The 22,316-nt window shown below is 39.1% G+C and overlaps 5 protein-coding genes across 8 annotated transcripts; 3 read left to right on the plus strand and 2 right to left on the minus strand.

Moving 5' to 3' along the window:
- Nucleotides 1-2: 2 nt before the first annotated feature.
- RhoGAP68F (Rho GTPase activating protein at 68F) lies at nucleotides 3-4,750 on the minus strand. The gene is made up of 10 exons (XM_043430720.1): nucleotides 4,442-4,750; nucleotides 3,669-3,776; nucleotides 3,441-3,584; nucleotides 3,180-3,360; nucleotides 2,860-3,078; nucleotides 2,675-2,773; nucleotides 2,404-2,594; nucleotides 2,118-2,318; nucleotides 1,919-2,025; nucleotides 3-1,835 (listed from the first exon to the last, which is right to left on the minus strand). The coding sequence occupies exons 1-10, from the start codon at nucleotides 4,488-4,490 to the stop codon at nucleotides 1,662-1,664; spliced, it is 1,473 nt and encodes a 490-aa protein (XP_043286655.1). The 5' UTR covers nucleotides 4,491-4,750; the 3' UTR covers nucleotides 3-1,661.
- A 77-nt stretch (nucleotides 4,751-4,827) lies between these two features.
- Orc1 (origin recognition complex subunit 1) lies at nucleotides 4,828-9,436 on the plus strand. 2 transcript variants are annotated; one of them, XM_043430694.1, is made up of 6 exons: nucleotides 4,828-5,293; nucleotides 5,566-6,179; nucleotides 6,503-8,130; nucleotides 8,334-8,599; nucleotides 8,684-8,967; nucleotides 9,118-9,436. In XM_043430694.1, exons 2-6 carry the CDS (start codon nucleotides 5,762-5,764, stop codon nucleotides 9,285-9,287), a joined length of 2,766 nt encoding a protein of 921 aa, XP_043286629.1. In that variant the 5' UTR covers nucleotides 4,828-5,293; nucleotides 5,566-5,761; the 3' UTR covers nucleotides 9,288-9,436. The 2 variants fall into 2 exon arrangements, with proteins under 2 accessions (XP_043286629.1, XP_043286628.1); XM_043430693.1 differs by having other exon boundaries at nucleotides 4,828-5,012; nucleotides 5,117-6,179.
- A 129-nt stretch (nucleotides 9,437-9,565) lies between these two features.
- Nucleotides 9,566-10,826, plus strand: LOC122417311 (uncharacterized). The gene is made up of 2 exons (XM_043430738.1): nucleotides 9,566-10,263; nucleotides 10,357-10,826. The coding sequence occupies exons 1-2, from the start codon at nucleotides 10,023-10,025 to the stop codon at nucleotides 10,707-10,709; spliced, it is 594 nt and encodes a 197-aa protein (XP_043286673.1). The 5' UTR covers nucleotides 9,566-10,022; the 3' UTR covers nucleotides 10,710-10,826.
- A 3,595-nt stretch (nucleotides 10,827-14,421) lies between these two features.
- LOC122417584 (blastoderm-specific gene 25D) lies at nucleotides 14,422-20,363 on the plus strand. 3 transcript variants are annotated; one of them, XM_043431201.1, is made up of 8 exons: nucleotides 14,444-14,609; nucleotides 14,985-15,294; nucleotides 15,436-15,563; nucleotides 15,646-16,067; nucleotides 16,250-16,980; nucleotides 17,080-18,456; nucleotides 18,531-18,631; nucleotides 18,728-20,363. In XM_043431201.1, exons 2-8 carry the CDS (start codon nucleotides 15,003-15,005, stop codon nucleotides 18,863-18,865), a joined length of 3,189 nt encoding a protein of 1,062 aa, XP_043287136.1. In that variant the 5' UTR covers nucleotides 14,444-14,609; nucleotides 14,985-15,002; the 3' UTR covers nucleotides 18,866-20,363. The 3 variants fall into 3 exon arrangements, with proteins under 3 accessions (XP_043287135.1, XP_043287136.1, XP_043287133.1); XM_043431200.1 differs by having other exon boundaries at nucleotides 14,422-14,525; nucleotides 16,250-18,456; XM_043431198.1 differs by having other exon boundaries at nucleotides 16,250-18,456.
- parvin (beta-parvin) lies at nucleotides 20,078-22,289 on the minus strand. Its single transcript, XM_043431206.1, has 5 exons — nucleotides 22,035-22,289; nucleotides 21,594-21,857; nucleotides 21,051-21,445; nucleotides 20,708-20,951; nucleotides 20,078-20,630 (listed from the first exon to the last, which is right to left on the minus strand). The coding sequence occupies exons 1-5, from the start codon at nucleotides 22,150-22,152 to the stop codon at nucleotides 20,554-20,556; spliced, it is 1,098 nt and encodes a 365-aa protein (XP_043287141.1). The 5' UTR covers nucleotides 22,153-22,289; the 3' UTR covers nucleotides 20,078-20,553.
- Between the last annotated feature and the right edge of the window lie 27 nt (nucleotides 22,290-22,316).

The following is a 22,316-nucleotide window of genomic DNA, read 5'->3' on the forward strand; positions in this document are numbered from 1 at the left end:
AACCGATTTACTAAACGATTTATTTCGATAATGCCTGTACGCCATTCCGAGGTACAATGTGCTATTCTATCACAGGTACAGGTACATGAATCATTGATTGAACAAGACAAATGAATATAATAAAAAACCGCACTCGATCACGACTCCAATAACGAATAAATCTGCAACACGTATACAATTAAACAAATACAAGACGGACTTTTATCATTTACTCGTTTTATATCCGCGTGTAATCTACTATTTCGCGATACATGCAGCTTTTGTACTTAAAAAAGTACACCTGATTGAAATTCATTAAAAAAAAAAAATCTTTACTATCTTTACCATGTGTTTGTATCATTTTATTGGTCTCGTATCACGAAAATTATGTTTTTTGATTGAATCGTTTTTTAGTTCTTAATACTGGATTTTTTACTATTGAGACGAAAAACAAAGATATATGTATATATGCATTGTTCAGTTTCGTTTCGTTTCTCGTGAAACATCATCACGTGATTATAAATATTAAACTGTCCTTTGCAATCGAGTTATTAGATGGTATCCTTTGTAAGTCTTGGATTTTTCAACAAAATCCACATTTCACGTACGTACGTAATTTTTTTTTTGTTTTTTGTTTTTTTGTTTTTTTTTTCAAACAATTATTGAAAATTTCAATTGTTATTCGTTTTATTATAAACTATTAGAATATTTAGTATTTACATTGATGTTAATTATAAATACAGGATATGCCCCCGGTGGGATTCACACAGTGAGAAATCATTGGAATTATTTCGTTTCCTTCGCCCTAAACAACCATGAAATAAAATTGTCTTGGAATGTTTTTTTGTTTGCTTGGCAATACCTGCGCTTTTTTTTATGTTTCTCTGTGTAGTGGACGTAAATCGGCACAGCACTTGGTTCCATGTGATGTGATCGACGTAGTTAAAAATCCTGTATATGATATCGTTTAATATGATTTCTTTCCTTTTTTTTCCTTCTTTCTTTTCGCTTTTTCGAATATTCTTTCGAGTTCGCTAATGAGTTATTAATGCTATTAAAGATTTACATAAACGACATTATGACATTCTCGTTAATCTTTGGTATACAGTGAGAAATTCGGTATAAATATCTTCAACGATCCCGATAAACTTGGATTACAATATTTCAATATCAACGCTATCGAATCGTTCTGCCAAAAGGAGGGGAACAGAGTGGTCTCTGAGGGGTTTAAAATTTGAAGGCGTGAGAGGGTAGGGGGAAGTTGGGTGTAAAACATCACTAGGATGATAATGATTATTATGCTTATTGTGCAACCTTTGTGACCGAGTTTTTTTTTGCGTTGCTTCGAATCGCCTGTCATCTTATTTCTTCCCTTCGATGCCACTTTCTTTCGAGTCCACAATTTCGTATTGTCGAAACAAGATTCAACGAGAAATAAAAATGGTATCAGTTTGTTAGATCCGAGATAGAATTACTACGCGATTATTACGATCGACTGGCTCGGATGAGTTGTTAAAAATAAAAATATTGAAATAAAAGATAAATAATATATCGCGCCGAGTACTTCGTAACCGGACAGTCCAATCCTTAGTTCTTTTTGTTTTTTTTTTTTTTAGGCCTTTGGCAAATGTGTTTAACCAGCGGAAAACCGCTGCATCGTTGACAGCTCGTTTTTTTTTCATTTAAATAATAAATATCTTGTCCTGATAAGTGAATACGAAATCGACGAATTGATTAATCGGCCCTATCGCCGAGAGTGACATACCGGTCGTCGGCGGAGATCTTACGAGATTTGGACCAAATACCACTGCCAAATTGCTTGATGTCATCTTATTCAGATCGCAACGATCCATTACCTATGAAGTCATTCACAATAATGTTCATTATTGAACTCTATTCGAATGATGAAATGATGCTTTCTTCAATGATCCAAACTCACCCTCGATAAAAATTGTACAATATATTTCAATAACGTGTAATTATCCTCCGGAAGTTTTTCGAGAACGAGAATTTTGACTTTGCGCGGCCGTTCGTCCTTAGAAAGAGCTGCGAATAATGAATGTTATCACCACTTCGTTATCACGCTCGTGTCTCGTCGCTCAAGTTTGTGTGACTCTTAAAAAAAAATGTAAACTCACTCTGAAACTGCGTTATTTCGTCGTAAAGCTCGTAAGTCATTAATGGTTCGTCGAGCTCTCGTAAGAATGTTTTTAAAAGAACAGCCGCTATGTGAGGATCGCCTTGAAAATCAACGGGCAATCCGTGATTGCATCGATTCTGTAGTTCCTTCACCATTGCTACGTTTGCCGATCTTCGGAATATTCCTTCGGTTTCTAAAGCTAAAAATGATGAATTTTTTTTTTTTTAAGCCTCGTTTATTACCGTTTTCTCAGCCTGAGTCGTGCATTCTTAAGTCTTTCTAACCATCAGGCGTATCGAGAAATTCTACGCATTGACGAACGATCGGTGGTATGGGGTCACCTCCGTTGTTATCCTTAATAAATTGGAGACTGGCACCGAATTGTGTTGTTCCTATTGGTGTCGCGACTGGCACGCTCGGTGCACGATTCGCAGATACGTTTTTTCTGTTCTTAGCCATCAATTGTTCGTCATGACTGAAACGCACAATTTCTTACTTGTGGTTCTTCGTTGTAATTTATGAAACATTTTCTTTTCTTCAATTTGATAAACTTACTCGATTACTTGTTGGGGAATTATAAGTTGATCTAAATTTATGTATTGGGCCAATTCCTCGAGATAATTTACGTACATCATTTTACGCCCGAATTTCGCACTAAAAGCAATAAATAAATTAGTCAATGAAATTATTTCAAAAATTCCCTTTGAATACTTGACAAAAAAATTGATTACTCTCATTACCTGATGGCTGGTTTGAATATCTGCCAAACGATTCTAATAAAATTCGTAGGATGAACGAGATAGAGAGCTTTCAAGTTTTTCTTATATTTTCTGTCGAAAGCCTTGTAAGCCTGCCACAACCAAGAGAGCGGAGGTTTGTTTTTTGACGTAAGGCCATGGTGAAAATAAACTAAACTATAATCCTGCTCGACGAAAGTGTCCAATGTGTGCGTCAGATATCTGTCAAATTTGAATTTATGAGTATTTATCCGTTATTCATTCATAAGTACTTATTAAAGGCTCCCTTGAGATAAAATGTTTTTTGTGAAAAAATGAGAAACCTGAGAAGTTTTGCATGATTAAACACTTCCTTCCCAACAGGTGGAAGTTTGCATGCTGAAACAACAATAACTTTGCGGCCTGCGCTATCATCACCCACTACTTCCACAATTCCGAGTCGAGAGATATCAAGATAATCCTCTTCATCGGCCAGTTCTTCATCCAGGGCTGCCAAGTCATCAGCTATTTTGATTTTCATTAAAATTATCAATGATAGTATCAATTAATGATATGACCAAATATGTTAATATATATCTGCTTACCAGTTTCTATAACAGGTGCGTCGACAAGGGCTTCCTCAAAATTTTCTTCTATCGTCCCATCGCTTACAGGACTTTCTAGATAATCAATTCCACTCCCTGCCACTCCTATACTAAGGTCTAATTTTTCTTCCAGTAGTCTCGAAGCTGAGTAAATGTGAGAAATATTTTTTATTCAATTGGTTAAATGAGAATTTACTCCCTCAGATTATCAAACAAAAAATTCAATACCATTATTGGTGGTGGCTTGTAATTCTGTATCATCGAACTCCAAATTGGGCTCATAGTCGTGATAGTCGGAAAGACTAGGATAAGGGTCCTCCGATTCATTATTTATCCCTGCAAGAAACCATGTGTGAAATCCTGATGCACAGTTGCTACAGCTCTATATGAAAATTGTTCAGCATAACAGCGATACCAGTGTTTTGCAGCCTATATTTGTGTATTACATTTGTATAGTCTATTTATTTATACACTCCAGAGGATTTATTTACTTTTGATCTTACATTTTGGATACTCATTAAAAAGGCTTGACAGTTTTTTTTTTTAAGGAAACTAAAATGTTACATGGAGTGTTATAGTCATTATAATTGCCAAAAAAAATAGTATACATTTGAAGGTTATCATTGACTCTTGTAGAATCTGGGAAAACTCTGAATATATTTAACGTGATTCACTGGAGGAAATAACCAGGACTGTATGAGACGTAATATTTCATCCGCGTTTGTCTGTTTATGGTGTCAACATCAGAATATCTCAAAGATGGTGAAATTTCATAAGAATATAAATGATTGGGTCGCACCCACTGTTAGTGAGCTGTCAAATTTTGTTGATAAATTTTGATCCTGAAGCATCACCAAAAGAAAGAGAAGAAAACATCGAAAATGTGTTAAGTTTGAAGAAAGTGAGTGTTTTTTCTCAAATCCTTGTTGTGACGAATGAAAGAAATGATAAAAATTTGGGGAGAGGGAACAGTAAGAGAAAAAAATACGCTATCGTCTTACCTGTCAAAGCTCGAGCTGGACTGGGCGATACTTGGTAATCCGCTTCCATTTTTCCAGGAAGACACCAAGTTTTGCGAACCTGAATTTATATATTTCAGGCTGCTAGGAAGAATGGTGAAATAAACAAAAAAAAACACAAACACGAAGGAAATTTGTACGAAAAAAATGAAATCTCAATGTCCTCTCGCGTATCTCCAACGTAGCGACATCATTTTATAATTCACGCGCGAGCGCGCGCGTCTGTGTGTATATGTGTAAATCCGTGTATGTAGAAAGAGCTACAGTGAAAAAAGAGTGAGATGGATAGATAAAGAGAGAGAGAGAGAGAGAGAGAGAGAGAGAGAGAGAGAGAGAGAGAGAGAGAGAGAGAGAGAGAAAGCAGCAAGTGACGGAGTAAGATTCCGGGTCCGGGAGTGGAGACGTTCGGGTCGTACGCTTTCAGCGCTGAAAGTGCGTTTCGACTTGCACTCTGTAAGCGCTGGAATCGTACGAATATAATATAATACCGAAGCCACACGGTACAACGTACGGGTCGAACGCACCCTTTGAGCGTGTACAACGCTGGCTGGAAGTGTGTGACCTCAAACATACCCTAAGTATCCAATTCGTAAAAATAATTAGGAAAAACAACTAACAATAATAAAAGCAGAATCTTTTTTATCACGTTTTCATCAGCGCCGTACGCTCTTTTGCCATTATACCAGTGAGCACGGCTGCTTTCTGTACAATGTTCACGGTGTTGGTCGTGTTCGCGAGACAACTGTACGATTGCGACTCGAGAACTTGCACAAGAATTGAAAATTGACAACAACCCGTAGCTACTTTTCCAAGAGGCAAGGAAAGGAGGGCGATGTAAGACATTATGATTCGCATTTCAAAATTCATTGAGTACTATAATAGAACGACAATGTACTGAATGAAAATAACTTTTGGGAAAAAGTATAAAATTAAAAAATGCCAGCACTGAAATGAGGTTTTTTTCATTATTCAAATTTTTGACTAAACTGTATATATAGGAATTCAATTTATTGATAGCAGAGCAAACTAATACCGCCTAGCTTACGCACTGATGATATATATATGGCGAGAAAAGTTTGTTACCGACCGAATAGAATGTTTTGCAGTGTTGCCGCTCGTCCGCTATATGCTTACACTGCGACAAACTGCGAGAATTCCCGCCAACCGTGGCCGCCAATTAATCCAGAAATGCGCGGGTTTTCTTTGTTGATTCTGATGAAAAAAACCGGATAATACCCATGTGCCACCACGGGTGCTGCTACGAGCGAATGTCGTGATATACATCTTTTAGAAAATGTTACAATGTTAGTAGCCTTCGAGAATAAAGAAAATGAAAATAGTTCACCAGTGCATTTGTACCTGAACGAACGTGACTCTAAGAGTAGCTTAAGTGATTGTAAGGAAACAGCAGCTTTACGATACACAAAATATTCACACCAAGCGGGCTGCACCGCTATTGATAATTCTGAACTATCGGAATTGCAATCCATTTCGAAGATAATTGTGAATGATGTAGACCACCGATCAACTAACACCAATCGTAGCAGGAAACGTCTGAGATATTCGAGCTCCGACGACGACAGCAACTTCGGATCAACCCGTCGAAGTGTTTCGCCCGAAATCTCAAACCTTGGACTACAGCAAAAAATAATCAGCTCGGACGAAGAAAGTACGTCTCAAATAACACGTCGGAGTGTCTCGCCGGAAATCCCTTACGGAGGTAACTACTGAATAATACCGTAATTCTTACGAGTGATTAAATCTTTTGTTTCTTACTTTAACATGTGCTAGGTCTACAGAATCTCAAAGAAATGAAAAATGCTATATATCTTGTATCCAAAATTCTTTCCTGACTATAGATGATTCTATACGAATATTTTTTGTTAGATTAAATGAGAACATGGAAAAATAGTTATTTTGATTTTATGCGATGACTTGATTTAAAAAATTGTTGTGTCAATTGAATTTTGTTTGTCTCAATTTCTCATTTTTGTTTCATATCTATGACATTTGGACACAACGATATAAATTTATATTTTCCAGATAGCCCCGCTGCTTACAAACTTCGAGAGTTGAAAGGAGAATTCCAAATAATCAAAGTAGCTATGGCTAGGCCAAAAACAGGATCAAAAAAATGCAGTGAACAGGAGATTTCTGAAATCCTAAATTCAGATGGCGATTGTGAACTTTTGTTTGAAAATATCAAACAAACCCGAGTAGATGTCGTTCGATCTTTACGTAAAAGTTCAAACAATCCGGTGTCACTGTGTGCCGCATCAAAAAAAAGCATTGCGACAACAAGCAGAGCGTTTAGCTGCAGATCCAGAAGTCGGAATCCTGTTCCAAAACCAACTTCAGAAACGTCCGAAGAGGATGAGAAAGAAGAAAAGCTTTCGATGAAATACAAAATTAGAAGATCTACGGAAAAAAGCAATTACACAATGCAACCAATTCCCTACAATGGAAAAAGTTTGCCCAAAAGTTCCAGAAGATCTGATGTGTCTATATCAAAAAGATTCATCTCAGGAAATGATGATGAACAGATTAAACCAAAAAAGATAAGGGAAATATCACAGACTTTGACCAGATCTAGTGCATCGACTAGTACCGGCACATCGAATGGTAGTGTAATACAACAAAAATCAGCAACAGTGTACCGAGCTAGTGAAACACATAAAAGACAATGGTCCGATAATTACGGTCAGGCCGAATTTAAACGTGATTTGGACAGACTCGAGCTTCTTACCGAAAACCATAAAAGAAATACAATTATGGAATGCTTTCGAAGGGGAACCAAATGTTCATTAAACAATGAAGGAACATTTGAAGAAATCATAATAGATTCGCAACTCGAACAAATAACAGAAAACTCCAGACGTGATATTTCGGATGAGAGAGATAAGAAGGACAATGTTACTGACAAAGAAAATGAATCGGAAAGCAATATTGAAGAGGACTCCTTCGATTGTCTCATCATCCGTGGGCGAGACAAACGAAAAATGAAAACGTCGGTAGTTGGAACTGAAAGAAGTCCTGAAAAAAGGATAAATAATTCGCAAAAGAAATTCACACCGAAGAAAACTCCCCGAAAAAATGCGCTCCGTGATTATGAGATGAAGAAAATGAGTGAAGATCCAGATACTCCGACAACACCGAGGGGCACGCCCGGTAAAAGGATTTCCAGAACGGTCGATACTCCCTCAATGAAGAAGGGCAACTTGACTCCCTCAATGAAATGTCGTACTAGCAATATTGATAAACTGGATACGAAGTTGGAGGGAGCGAAAGCGAAGCTCCACGTGAGTCACTTACCAAAATCGTTGCCCTGCAGAGAGGTGGAATTCAACAATATCTATCAATTTCTGGAAGGAAAACTACTCGACAAAACCAGTGGCTGTATTTACATAAGCGGTACACCGGGAACTGGGAAGACGGCTACGGTAAACGAAGTTATACGCTGCTTAAAAAAACGCGTAAAAAAAAATCTGGAAGATTTCGATTTCATCGAGATAAATGGGATGAAACTGTCGGAACCGCGACAGGCCTACGTCGAAATGCTCAAGCAGATTTCTAATGAAACTGCTACGGCCGATCAGGCTCGTGAAATCTTGAAAAAAAAGTTTACAGGGCGCCCGGATGAAAGACCAATGACGCTGTTACTCGTTGACGAGGTGAGAATCCAAGAATTTCTTAGCTGAAATAATAAAGAGATTTTTAAGGCTTGAAAACATCCAATTCCAAAGCATTCATTTACTGTCAGTTTTCTTTCAGAGTGAGATTCAATTTCTGCACTTATACGATTCCCGTACGAAACTTCTTTGATGGATTTTTTCCTGAGTATTTTGGATAATGAATATCACTTTTTTTTTCTCAGCTGGACCTGTTGTGCAACAAGCGTCAAGACGTCATCTACAACCTGTTGGACTGGCCTACACACCCACACGCTTATTTGGTCGTCATAACCATTGCAAATACGATGGACTTACCTGAAAGAGTACTGATGAATCGAGTTACTTCTCGGTTGGGTCTGACACGTTTGACTTTTAAGCCGTATACTTTCGCGCAATTGGAAGAAATAGTGTTGGCACGACTAAAGGATCATAGTGTATTCAAGAAAGACGCTATGGAATTGATCGCGAGGTATGTCCTCTATCTGTTATTTATTAATCAGTCGTTCAGTTGAATTCTTTTATAGATAAACGTTCTATGCTTCGCATCCAACAGAAAAGTAGCATCCGTATCGGGGGATGCGAGACGAGCTTTGGATATGTGTCGTCGAGCGATCGAAATAGCTGAGTCTAACAAGGGAGACACCGTTGATTTGTCCGATGTCCAGAAAGTGTTGAACGAGATGATTACTAACCCCAAAGTTGCAGCGATCAAATATTGCTCGGTAATGGAAAAACAATTTTTACAGGCCGTTCGTTCTGAAATCGCTAGAACCGGAGTTGAGGAATCAGACTTTATCAACGTCCATCAACAACTGGTCTCGATCTGCTCGTTTGAAGGTCTCTCTAATTCTGTCAATCATAGATATATTTATCATCTTCTCTTTGGTTGAAACGAATTATATTGTTTCAAACATAAAATGGAGAGACCATATATTCCGATAGGTAACAAAAATCCCTGTTGTAACTGAAACGATTGTTGTTTTACAGGCTTAGAGGTTCCTAACGTGACTGGAGCACTCGAGATTTGTAGAAGGCTATGTAGTAAACGTCTATTGCTATGCGAGCGTTCTCGAAGTGATATTCATCAGCGTATTTTCTTGAACGTTTCCCCGGACGAACTATATTTCGCCACACAGACGATAAACAACGAACAATGAAACGCTCGCAACGCTCTCCAGTTTCTCGTTTAGATCAATTTTTTTTCATTATTATTATGGTTACTGTTCCCATACAACTCGATAAAGTCAAGAGCCCGCAACGTTTATTCGTTGCTATTTCATTTCAATTTTCGTTTCAACTTTAAAAACCTACAAAAAGTCTCCGATTTTCGTTTTCAAGTTTTTTTTTTCATTATTATGATTACTGCTAGGATACAACAAGGATAAAGTCAAGATCCTGCAACGTTCTACTTTATTCATTTTCATTTCAACTTTGAGATTTGCAATTGCAACTCGACAATTTTTGGTTCTTTTTACTTTCATTATTTTATCATTTTGTTACGATTTGGCACAATCGAGAATACAATTTGGTTTTTTTCTTTTAATACCAAAAGAGATATTTCCGTGTTTGCCAAACGTGCCTTAGCGCGGGCCAACTTTCAACGGCCGATCACTAATTACGTCACGTTTCATATCACTGAAAACGACGAGCGGAGACGGCCTCGAACTATTATTAGTTATGAACCGTGTGAGGCAAAAGATTATTTATTTCAGTTTTTATTCTCATTAGTCTTTTGAGTGATCGCTCAAAACTTTTTTTTAATCATTTTGATGTCCCCTAAAGTTTGTTCGACCAATTGACAGTAAAGATTTAATTCAAGTGTGTTTCCATAAATCTGGACAAATGCCTGCTCAATTTGACGGCTCAATAATAAATAACGTTTGAAATTTATCATGAGTGGAGAAAGTTTCGAGCGACATGTGCTTTCGCTTCACGGTGAAGCAAAGTGGCGAGAGATCGTTAGTTTGGGCGCGAGTGAGGAAAACGATCAAGGCCGTAGGCTTTTATGGGTTTGGCCGAGGTTGAACGACTTGGACTGGTTAAAGAAGATGTTGGACAAATATAAATTGGACGGAATTGCAAGTATTGGATGCGGTTCTGGATTGTTCGAGTGGATTATTCAACAACATTCAGGTAATTGATGATTGAGCGAGTGGAATTTTATTCAGCGTAAATTGGGCAAAATAATTCCAATAATTCGATGACGATTTGTTTTTTTTATTGCAGGTTCCAACGTCATAGGCATAGAGACCGATAAGTCTTGGTGGCACAGTGGATATTCAGCGCCCCTTTTTTTGAAAAATACTGTCTTTGTCGAGGCCAAGAAGGAAGAGGCAGAATTGAAAATACCACCAGGATACGCGCTTTTCTTTTGTTACTTCAACAATGGAACAGCATTCGCGAATTATATGAAGAACTTTAAGGGCAGAGTGGTCATAGCTATTGGCCCTGATGAAGGCATCTTTCGTACCACTGATCCACTGCCATTTGATAAAAAATTCGAGAAGTTTGGTTGGAGCATCAGGAACGTTCGAAGGTTCGCGAACGGCAAAGATTTGGCGGTTATTTACACAAAGTGAGGCTCCAGATGGGCACAAATGTTGTTCCTCATGGCACGAAATATACAAATTTGTTGAAGAACTGTATATTTTCGTAATAAATCAGAGAATTCAAATATTTTAAGATAAAAACCAAAATAGTTGTGTTATTATTTGAGAGCGATTTTCCCGTAAAGATCCATTGGTAAAGACCATCCGCACCTACTTATTGTCAAATTCGATCTGAAAAGCTTTTTCTTTTAGCCGGCGCTCTAACGGGTATGGCGCATATTACCTACCGTGGATATTCCCCATTCAAGCCCAGCATTGGCATCACTGGGCTTGAACACGAAGATTCATAGAGAGGCATGATACTGATAGAAAATATGTTTCTGTTTTACCATTCGTTATAAGTATTAATGAATTTAGTACAGCTAGATGGAGCGTCGGATTGTATTTTTTGGAGTCAGCAGTGCTGATCACTCGCTAATTCAAATATTGAAGTGCTGCATGAGCACTTGAATATGAATTAGTACGATTAAAGAAAATCGCGTTGGATTTTTATTACGGGAATAATAAATATTCACATATATGTACATCAGTCATACACTAATAGTTTGTATATACACATGTGACTTGATGAATCGAATATATTTATTTAACATTCACTTTTGTTTACCAAGAAACATTTTTGAACATATGTACATCCATATATATAATATAACATTATATGTATATCTGTCGGAATTTTTGTCTAGCGAAGCACGAATTTTGCGTTTAACTATGATAACGCGTCTCTGTTCAACGAATGTGTATGCCGAGATTCAAAACGATAAAAGTTGTTATTAATCTCTCTGTGAACAACAACAAAAGATGGGGAATTTGCACGGCGCAAATTCCTAATCGCCATGTCGCAAATAAAAAAATATTAATTAAAATTTGATAAAAATACCTTAATATATAAATATTAGAGCTCCACAAATAATGTATAATTTTAATGGATGATCATAATTTATTCAACGGTTCGGTACATACAATTTTGTGTATTGATATTTATGGCAATTAATCGGTGAATATTTACGAATGGATTTTGGATAATTCGTTCAGTTTGTTCTAGTTCTTCACGTGTTTACGTTTTCACGCGTTTACGCTTGGCCGTGTTTGGGCTATTCGCTATAGCGTAGTAGCAGAGCAGAGTGGGGATAGAGGCGTTCGGTCAGCCAGCGGGAGAGAGGGGAGACGGGCGGAGCTCGAGACAGGGGAGAGGCTCAGGCGCAACATGATTCGCTTCACTCACGTCGCTCGGCGTGCACTGGGAGGGGGAGCTCCGTCCGGGAGAGGCACAAGGCACAACACGTTTCGCTTTTCGCTTCACTCACGCACTCACCGCCCGGCGGGCGTGGGGTGAGGACTGGCGCGGAACGTGAGCGTGCCGTTATCGCTACGCATTGTATATTCCAGTGCATTGAGAAAACGGGGCATGAAATACGACACGTGGAATCCTACTTTATCCTGAATGACTAAAATAATCTTTTTTTTCAATCAATCGATAAACAAATAAAATAGAAACCAATAAAAATTGGTAGCGGTCATAATTTTATTAACTATTGTAGCTTTAACAGTTATTTCATAATTTTAACAGTAAATTCAATCTCGCTGAAGCAACTGATCGGTCATCTAAATTACAAAATAAAAGAACTTAAGATCGTGCGAATCGATAAAAAACACGAAAACACAACGTAACGAATATTAAAGTTGAAATTTAATAAAAAATAATGATTCGCTCCTTGTCAATATACATTTTTTTTCTTTAATTTCTGGGATTCCTTTTTTTAACGCAACTATAGATAAGCCGATAGGGAAGTCCTCGCACTCGATGTTATTATTATTAAAAAATTTGTGCATCAATGAGTATTTTAAAAATTTTGGTAATTCGTGAAAAATAGTATCGAGGCAAGGGCCCATAACAGAAAGAGTTTAGTGACGCCTGTAACATATAGTTTCGAGAGTCGTGCGTATGCTCGCACGCGCGCGTGTCCGCAAGCGAGCTAAGATGCAAGTATACCCCGAGCAACGCAACGCAAAGCAAAGCACCTAACGCACGGTCCTAAAGCCATGGGGTTGTCGGCAAGCGAAGACGGACAGTCAGTAAATCTACTCCATAGCGGATAGTTTGACACAGTTCCGAGCTCGATACAGTTTCTGTATCACTTTGAAGTCGCGCAGGCAAGATTCCATGCAGATAAGTCGGAGTTGCAAACGCTGCACGCTAAGCAACGCACGCAACGCGTATAACCGCAGCTATGTACAGCATTACGAATAGTTTTTGCTAGTCAAATGCTAACAATAGGACGCGAGCAACCGACCACGCGTGCACGCACGCGGGCACACTCGATTATTCTCTATGAAACAGTGGTACAGGTTTTGTCACTACAATTGTTTCTGTTACTCGACATATTGGCTTATCCATTTGCGCAAAAACGGTTTTCTGGGGAAAAAACCTAGGGAAGAATAGGTAAAGAAGAGCCCTCCCTGAAAATGAGGATATTTTTTTTCGTTTATGTTAATTTTCGTATTCAATCGGTCGTGTACAATTAAATAACGAATTTTTTCTCTCGCGTCGGTATAAAGTTAAATTTTTGGTGAATAAAAACCCAAGTTCGTTCTCGAAAAAAAGACCAGCGGAAATATAACTTTGTGATAATGAATCGCGATTACGATTTTCTGCGATACGGTGAAGTGATAACAAAAGTTAAAGGTGAAATGATAAATTCCAAACATGGGAGGACGAAAAAACATTGGAAGAAAAGTGTGTTGAAAATATGTGGAAAGTTCTTTACGATCAGAACCATGGAGCAGGATAAGAGAATCGTAGAGGCAGAGGGAAAGCGAAAGGATCGTGGAGCGGAAGACGGAGAGGAAGAGGATCGTCGAGGAAAACGGAGATCGCAAGGATCGCGGGAGAAAAAGGTAGGAAGAAGATCGAAGCCCGTTCCTGTAACCGTGAGTAACTACACCAACGATTTTTTTTTTTAAATACGAGTGCGCGAAATATGAAAAATGATTTTCATGTTACAAAAAATGTAGACATTCTGCCGATTGAATGATCAAAACACGTGAACGTCAGGATGACGTTTGGATATTTCATGGAAGTATTTTTTTCAAATGAACAGTTAGATATAATATTTTCATATTATTTATTTTCATGATACAGTCGTTGCGATTTATAGATTTACGAATAGAATGTTTTGCAGAGTTGATATATGGTGGTAGTTGTGCAAATTTTCGTTGAAATGTTTCTGGTAAAGATGTATATGTGTCTTTACTCGACTGTCAACAAAGTTGAGAATCTCTGTCGTCGTATCGATCTTTTTTCTTCAAGTGCTCATGCAGCACTTCAATATTTGAATTAGCGAGTGATTAGCGCTGCTGACTCCAAAAAATACAACCCGACGCTCTATCTATAATACTTATAACGAATGATAAAACAGAAAAATATTTTCTATTAGTATCATGCCTCTCTATGAATCTTCGTGTTCAAGCCCAGTGATGCCAATGCAAAATTTCAATAGGGAATATGGACGGTGGGTAATATGCGCCATACCCGCTCTAACGCGCGCGGAACACTTTGTTTATGAAATTCAAACTGTACGGTGTTGTCAACCCAAGAAATGCGAAGAATCCCAGGAACTCTGTAAATGCTAGGGATTTTTGACACCATCAACGAGCCACCATGTTCTAAATCCGAGAATCGAAGAATAATCAGCTGTTTTCTGTTGGGATAGTAGAAAAACAAAAGTTCGGGTCTTCTTCTCTATCATCACCGCGATAGCAAACGAAAAAAAATTTCATTGTACAGTAGGTACCCAATATAAACGCGAGATAATTACGCGAGATTAATATTGCTTGTTTTGGCGAGTAAAACAACTGCCGGAGCTATAGGTTTGTGCTCGATCAATAAAGAAAAGCGTCGTCGTTTTAATTCATCTATGGGTGGAACTACCGATATATTGAGTGGATATTAGTTTACATTTTCAACCTACATATTATTGAATATTGGCTACATGTCACGGTGTCGGATTATCATGGATTCGTTATATCACTTTAATCCCTCTATTCACAAATACATAGGTTCTTCACTATCTCGAAATGACGAGTCTATTTTTTCATCACACAGTTTATTTGTATACATCCTAACCAATAGGTTGTGGGTTTAATTCGACATTCAGCGGATGTTCATTACAATTTCTGTTCGCGACATTATTATTAGTAGAAACACGTCGACATCGTGACTCATTTTATAAATACATTATTCAGGAGAGTTTTCCATGGTAAATGAAAGATGCGATGGAGGGAGAAAATGGAGATCCGTACGAGGAACGTCTCTTAGCTGTTTTTAACAGTTGTCTGGAAAAAGGACAAGGGGAATTGCGTCTGGAACATCTTGGCAAGCTGTGCGACAAATTGCAGCTTGAAGAGAGAAGCGACCTGCTTATATCCCTTTTGTCACAAGACAATAAACCTTTTGTATCTTTTGCTACATTCCGGGATGCCCTTCTGAAACTATTGGCTCAAACTGAGGGAGGTGTAATCGACGACTCTACAAGATGTTGGTCTTCTGCCCAGGGTGAGTTTCCACTTGGTGGATGTTAGTTGCAAGTTTATGTTGAAAATATTTGTAAACAATAGTTTTCGAAATCTAAACAAACTTCAATACTATTCCATCTCGAAGAATTATTAATTACTGGAGCTTTATTGTATACGGTAGCATCTACGGAGCATGGAAATTTAAGGCACTCTCCCAGAAGGTCAAATGGTGGCGCAACAAATGGCCACAGCAACGGTCCAGAGACTGGAAGATTATCCGGGGTTGGGTATGCGACGCTTCTAAAAGAGGTAATTTTATGCTGTTCATCGACATCATGAAATAAAATATCAACATTTGAGCGTACCGTTATGAGCTTTTTTTCTGAAATAGATGCCCGAGCGAATGTTTGAAAAATTGGACACGGATCGGGATGGCCTCATAAACTTCGAAGAGTTTGCTTTACTTTTCGAAAACGACAAAAATAATGTTGGAGAACAGCAGAGTCTCGATTGGAGCGGTGGCTGCTCCTCGGGCGATAATGTTGTTTACATGCTCGGACCACATCAGACCGGGTACGCGAAAATCCGAACGATCGTTGGCATGTGGGAGGTCGCTGGGGTTTCCGACGCGGCGATGCTCTTGTCCGATCTCGGTTTCACCAGTACCGAAATACGACTAACCGATCTAATCACTGTAATCTGTGAGGAATTGAAAAATCTTCGGGATGAACCCGACAACGCGATAACCTCAACCCACGCGGGTCTCCTCAAAGGGGCACTAACGCTTTATCAAGAGGAAGTTCGATGCATGAAGTAAGTTTGAGGCAAATTTTTCGCGAGAGCGATCGAGTATCTGAGATTAAAAAACTACACGTTTAAAAAGTTTTCAACTTCACCAATATTTCGGTTAGACAGAAAAAATTCAGGCAATGAGTCTTGTTGAATCAGTCAAATGACTGTTGTTCCGGGTGCTGAGAAGTTTGTTCGTGTTGTAGCAACTTGGTGGAACATCTGAGCGGTGAGCGTCATAAATTGCGTATCGATGTTGCCGAGGCTAACGAGAGAGCAAATTTATTAGCTCAGGAGATCGACGAGCACCACGTTAGACTCGAAAAGTCCCGACAAGATCAGTTAAAGCAATTAGAGTTTCGTCATGCCGAAATAACGAGGGAATTGTCCATTCGATGTACGTCGGAGCGAGAAGCTCACAACGCGGCCCTCAAGCTCCTCGAGGGAAAGCTCCAGAATGCGCAACACGAGGAGCATAAATTGCGAGATAAATTAGCTGATGTTCTCCAGGAAAATCAAACTCTCGAGAACGAGATTGAGAAACTTTGCGATCAAGTTACCAAGCTGAAAACAACCAACGGCCAATTATTGATGCAACTACAACATCTGGCTGCTGAACACGAAGAAATTGACACGAGCAACGATGGTCAAGAGAGCGAACAGATCATTCAATTGGTGGAACGAATAAAACGACTCCAAAGAGAAATAGCTTTGTTGAGGGATCAGAACGACGAGCTCAATACGGAATTAGAATTCATGAAAAATCGAAGCATTCCATTGAAACCACTGAGTGACGAAGTCGAGATGGAGGAAGAGAAAGATGCGAAGGCGGAGAATACGGAAAAAAGTTGGGAACGAGTAACCGGCGATTGTGTTGATTTCGCGAAAAATGCCGGGTTGGACGACAATAAGTTGTCGGATCTGAGCAACGACATTGGTACGATAGTCCGAGAGCTTAAGGCTCTGCTGAATTCGAGTGATCGATGCACGTCTGATTATTGCGCATTTAGAAGAAATATATCTAGTATTATTACAGGATTAGAATCGAATTTACCACGGGTATCGGAACCAGCTGCGAATCGCCCGGATGAAACGAAGCTTTATCCGGAACCCGAGGTCGAGTGTGAAGAACGGGCGAGTGAGTCGCTTCGCGACTTTGTTGTCAGTCAAACAGAAAAATCGAAGCTCGCTTCGAAATCAATCTCGCACAGTGACGATTCGATAAACGTTACCGACAAAGCTTTCAACAATCTTGATACGAAGAACGGCTCAAAAGTCAAGACTTCCACTCTGAGGGATTATCCGCCAAGAAGGGAGGAAGCAACGAGTTTGGAGGTTCTTAAGACTGACAGGGACAAGAGTAGAGATTCATCGTTAAACGGTGGACAAACGCTCAACCCGGAGGAGCATTCTCGCGAAGGATTCGATGACAATCGCATCGAGGAACAAGAAACTAAGCACTCAATTGAGAAGAAACAATTGGCCGACCGTTGCGCCGAACTCGAACGAAGTTTGGATCTTTTGAGAAGCGAGTATGAGCAGTGCGAGGATTACTGGGCCGCGAAATTGGAGGAAGAGAGACAGCTCTTTGAACAGGAACAAAAAATCAGTGACGACAAGTTTTCCGAACTCATAGCAAAAATGGCCGAGTACGAAGAACAATTTAGTCCCGGTGACAAATCCCGGAACGACGGACGACTGTCACCAATCGAGGAAAAGTTTCATCTCGAGCAACAATATGCCGATCTTGAAGACGAGTACGAACGTTTCAAGACACAAACTAGAGAATTATTGATCCAGAAAGACGACGAGATGAAGGAACTCCAAGATCGGCTGACGAAGGATAAAGGTATATCTCAGTCACCGACGAGAGAGGTCTCGACCCAGTATTCCTTGGACGATACGGATTTACCCCACATTCCGCTTACGGAGGAAACTGCCCACGGATTAACCGTGAATAAAAAATTGTTCCGGTACGTTGCTCCTCCTTCCGCTAAATTGGATGAAATTACTGAGAGTCCGGTCACATCGAGCTCCTTGTACACGATCCCATCAGCCAAACTCAAAGATTGTTACTGTCAGCAAATTGAAGCATACAATTCGATGGAAGAATTGTGCCGGATGCATAAAGCTGAGCTCCATCGTTTGTATCGAAAGAAACTTGAGATCGACCACGAGTGTATGACTTTGACCAAACAAAAAGAGACTCTGATCAGAGGAGTTTCCGATCTTAAAAATTTAACGGTCATGAAACGTCTTGGGCCAATGGAAGATGCCCAAGAACCAAATCGAATTCTAAGCATAGATATTCTCAAAGCATTGAACGATAGGCTGCAGGCGCAGGAGAAAAAACGGCGAAACCTCAAAATCTCTTTGACCCACCAACAGCAGCAGGCCGAACGAATTTTGCAGCGTGAGTATTGACTGTTTCACTTATTCCATTTTCACTATTTCATAGCAATATAACGAGTAACGTTTGTATTGTAGAAACGTGGCAGCAGCACTGTCAAGAAGTTGAGGCGTTGCGTTTCGCGCTCCAAGGCACCAAGGATCAACTGAAAAATCAAGTTTGCATTAACCAAGAACAGGTAATTAGTGTTATACACAAATTTTCTTGCCGTTTCTCTCTTATCTCAAGAGTCTTAATGATCGATATTAATGGATAAATCGGTTGTTCGACACAGGCCGAGCGATTGGCAAAAGCCGACCTACTCTCGACGGATTTGTACGTGCAGAACGCGCATCTGATGGCCAGCGTTAAACGCCTCGAACAACACTGTCACATATTGGCGCAGTTTGGAGGTGAATCAACGTCGGTATGACCTACGCGTATCTCTACTATTATTCCTATGATTGCCGTAGTGATATATGAAGAGAAAAAGAAACACAAGCGAAGAGACTGCAGTAGTAAAACGAGTGGAAATCTCAGGGATATGAATTGTCGTTGATGCCGATTACGTATTTTTATAATTCGTTGTCTTAGTCATAAAACTTTGATTGCTTAGCAAATCTGCGATAATCGTTACGGCCCAAAATTTTGTGTGCACATTCGCCACTACTAAAAACAAAAGTTACATTTCAATAGCACGATAATGAAAAAGAAACTAACAATAATTGGTGCTAATGCCGCCACTCTGGCATTGAGAATTGATATCTTTGATACTCCAGTTACTGAATTCGTTTGTAGCTTTAAACCACGATGTGTATAGCATATGTAATTTATTAGCTTAGTTCCGTAGAATAGTATTACGAAAAGGATAAAAAAGACAAGAAGTACGGAATATACAGTTGTTAGATATTTTTCAAAATATTATCTCGGATCGAATGAGATTGAGAAAGGAAGAGCACGCATTTGCGACTAGAAACGAATATGCGAATGCATAGTTTCCTTTTTCGTTAGTCAAGTGTACAGTTCATTTGTTTACTTTTATGAAACATTGCTGTCTGACCGCCACTCATGTGTCTGTAATTGTATACAACTGTAACATAAAAAAGGGTGGGTGATGGTTATCGTTACTGGAATCGTAGTGCCTACATCGAGATAAAACACTGAACCAAAGATACGCATCATTTTCTTCCACCGAATCATGAAAAGTATTTTTTTTTTCTTAAACTGTTACAATGCTAATATTTATTTTTTTTTTCATATCATTTGGCGGTATCGTTGGTTCACTTCTCGATATAACATAAATGAAGCATGTCATTATTGCTAGTAAATTCGACAGCAATTTGGGCGTTCACACTTGCAATAGTAGATAAGAAAAAATCGAGCCCCCTTGTCCCTAGCGAAACTTGTTATCGATGAGCATTTTTTACGCAAGAATAGATCGGCGCAATCGAGGTTACTATTAGTCATTCGCCCCACGTTCATCTTATATACATAGTTTCTATGTATTACCCGATTACAGTTTTTCCTTACCGAAAAAATAATGAAATAATCTTCCACTGAATAGGATTTGGCGGGTGTCGATTGCGGTTCGTCAAGCAAAAAACTTGGTTTTGAACCACCCTCACATAGATATGTGGTTCCAATGTTATTTGAATACTCGCTTTATTCTATATTCTTTTGTATATACTATATATATATCAATCGTCGATAATATAAATTTGAAGGGTTGATAAAAAATCATGGAGACTTATAGGCGTATATTCCTATATTGTTATATAAAAAGGCACTTGGGAGTTGAAAGTGGCGATTTGGCCACGATCCTTCCTGCTGTTAAATATTTCCGTAAAACACATACAAAATATATTCGTGTTGTTTGCAATTTTACGGATTATAAATAATAAAAATAATAATAATAATATGGTTTTTTAGAATTGGGTTGAATCGAGTTTCTTTAATTACCCACGATGAATCTCGTTTGGACAACGAATTCCGAGCAATCTTGTGTAGTAAGTAAAAACGGCAGTGTCTCGAAATTCCTCTACCAGCAATGTTGGATAATCCGCCAAAGACGTTTCCTGCTCTTTGGTTAATAAAAATTACGCCTTGTTGTAAATAAGTTACTCAGTTAACGCCCTTGTATTTTGTAAAGAGATTATAAAGAACGCGAAGTGTAGATTTGAGATCCAAATTAACGATATCTGCAACAAAAACAAAAAACGACGATCGTACTCGAAAGAATGAGCCGAGAGAGTGAGAGAGCAAACTTTCGTTTTACCTTCGGGACGAGCTTTCGGTTTTGGGAGTCCAACATCTTGCATAAGGTCGAAGGCGAAAGAGACGTTGTGCACTTTTTGATCGTGGCTCTTGGGGGTCAAATGAAAATTGCCGAGAGGAACGAAGAAACCCTCGAGAAGTCCGAGGAGCAACGTGAGGAAAACACCATCGTGAAATTGATTGTCCAGATCGGTTACTTCAAGATGAACCTTGCTCAGATGTTTGTTGACGAAAGATACGAGCGACTGGGAATAATGGACTCCGTTCAAATAAATTTCGAAAATTGCATTAATCATTGTTTATAAGCCAAAAACGAAAATACGAAATAGAAATATTTCGCTCACTTTTTTCACGACACTAAGTTTGTCGTGTGGATGATCGAACAATACGTCAAACGCATCGCGTTCGCAACGCATTCCCAAATCATCGTAGGTCGAGGTGATTTCCTCTCTGACAGTTCTGTGGATCAATTGACCATCTTTTTTACGCACTACCACCAGCTGCACTGCAACTCTTTCAGGGAGTCTGACAGGTGCTCGGAATTGACGAGCCAGTCCAACCAAAAGGTGCAAGATCGCAACGATGTTTCTTGAGTGTACAGACTCGACGCTCCATTTGTAGGGAGGGTAACGACCGAGTATTCTATTAGCTGCTGATAATACGACTTCTAGTTTCTGTTTTTGTCCTTCCTCCGATTGCGTTACTTCTGGTACATCCAACTTGTCACCCGTTAATTTTTCTGTGGAATGAGTATTAATTGTACATTGATTACACAGTGAATGCACTTTCTAGAAAGAATATTTTTTGATAAAAAATAAAGAGGATTACTCAGAATTTCTACCATAGGAAAATGAAGAAAGTTTTGTTAGAATTTTAGACAAATGTACCAATCAATTTCTGCAAAACTTGTCCGTCATAAAGATCTTCGGCTATGTCTTTGACAATTATTCTCTGATCGGCCAATTCGTCATTGATCCATTCCATGAGGACAAATACAAGTTCCTTGAGTTTGGAGTCTTCCAGAGCTCGAGGCTCGATCATCGACCTTTCCTCGTTTTCATCCAGAGTATAATCCTCCGGTGGCATATCCGGATTGGCCGCATATCCAGGTGAATCAATAGCATATTTACCTTCCTCCTGAACTTCTTGAACTGCAAATCAATAGAGATTTTATAAATGTACTATCACCGTAATGAGGAATTAGCGAGATACTTCGGAGTTGCTGCACAACGCCTTATAAGGAAATTGTTTGAGTCGCGTCCGGTTGAATGGAAAAGTCTTCGTAAAATAGAATGATGGAGAGTTGATTACGCGTTGATCGTCCGTACCTTCTTTTATTCTTTTCTTACGTCCCAATGTGCCAATTTTATCCCAAAAGCTTTCCTCCTTATCGTCCTTTTTCGTTGCAATTGGTGGACGAGGGGATTTCGGTCGTGGAGACGCCATTGCAGATTACTGCTTACTGCATACCTCCTACGTTATTATTATGGGATGTCAGCTGAACGTCACCATTAAAAATAAACTTGCGTCTTTTTCTCGTGCGTGGTCGTCGATTACGAGGAGGCGTAGTACCAAAGAACATAGATGTATGGAGTCGTACGCAACCGACA

Source organism: Venturia canescens, chromosome 10 (assembly GCF_019457755.1).
Source record: "Venturia canescens isolate UGA chromosome 10, ASM1945775v1, whole genome shotgun sequence".
In the NCBI taxonomy this organism is placed as follows: Eukaryota; Metazoa; Arthropoda; class Insecta; order Hymenoptera; family Ichneumonidae; genus Venturia; species Venturia canescens.

Coding starts and splice junctions, on each gene's coding strand:
- Orc1 (XM_043430694.1), top strand. CDS start 5,762: ATGTTAGTAGCCTTCGAGAATAAAGAAAATGAAAATAGTTCACCAGTG. Junction 8,131..8,333: donor CGCTGTTACTCGTTGACGAG/GTGAGAATCCAA, acceptor TTTTTTTCTCAG/CTGGACCTGTTGTGCAACAA. Junction 8,968..9,117: donor CTCGATCTGCTCGTTTGAAG/GTCTCTCTAATT, acceptor GTTGTTTTACAG/GCTTAGAGGTTCCTAACGTG.
- LOC122417584 (XM_043431200.1), top strand. CDS start 15,003: ATGAAAGATGCGATGGAGGGAGAAAATGGAGATCCGTACGAGGAACGT. Junction 16,068..16,249: donor GAGGAAGTTCGATGCATGAA/GTAAGTTTGAGG, acceptor TTCGTGTTGTAG/CAACTTGGTGGAACATCTGA. Junction 18,632..18,727: donor TTTGCATTAACCAAGAACAG/GTAATTAGTGTT, acceptor TGTTCGACACAG/GCCGAGCGATTGGCAAAAGC.
- LOC122417311 (XM_043430738.1), top strand. CDS start 10,023: ATGAGTGGAGAAAGTTTCGAGCGACATGTGCTTTCGCTTCACGGTGAA. Junction 10,264..10,356: donor GATTATTCAACAACATTCAG/GTAATTGATGAT, acceptor TTTTTATTGCAG/GTTCCAACGTCATAGGCATA.
- RhoGAP68F (XM_043430720.1), bottom strand. CDS start 4,490: ATGGAAGCGGATTACCAAGTATCGCCCAGTCCAGCTCGAGCTTTGACA. Junction 3,079..3,179: donor AATCATGCAAAACTTCTCAG/GTTTCTCATTTT, acceptor CAAATTTGACAG/ATATCTGACGCACACATTGG. Junction 2,319..2,403: donor ATTTCTCGATACGCCTGATG/GTTAGAAAGACT, acceptor CATCATTTTTAG/CTTTAGAAACCGAAGGAATA.
- parvin (XM_043431206.1), bottom strand. CDS start 22,152: ATGGCGTCTCCACGACCGAAATCCCCTCGTCCACCAATTGCAACGAAA. Junction 21,446..21,593: donor AGTTTTGCAGAAATTGATTG/GTACATTTGTCT, acceptor CTCATTCCACAG/AAAAATTAACGGGTGACAAG. Junction 20,952..21,050: donor AACTTAGTGTCGTGAAAAAA/GTGAGCGAAATA, acceptor CATTATTCCCAG/TCGCTCGTATCTTTCGTCAA.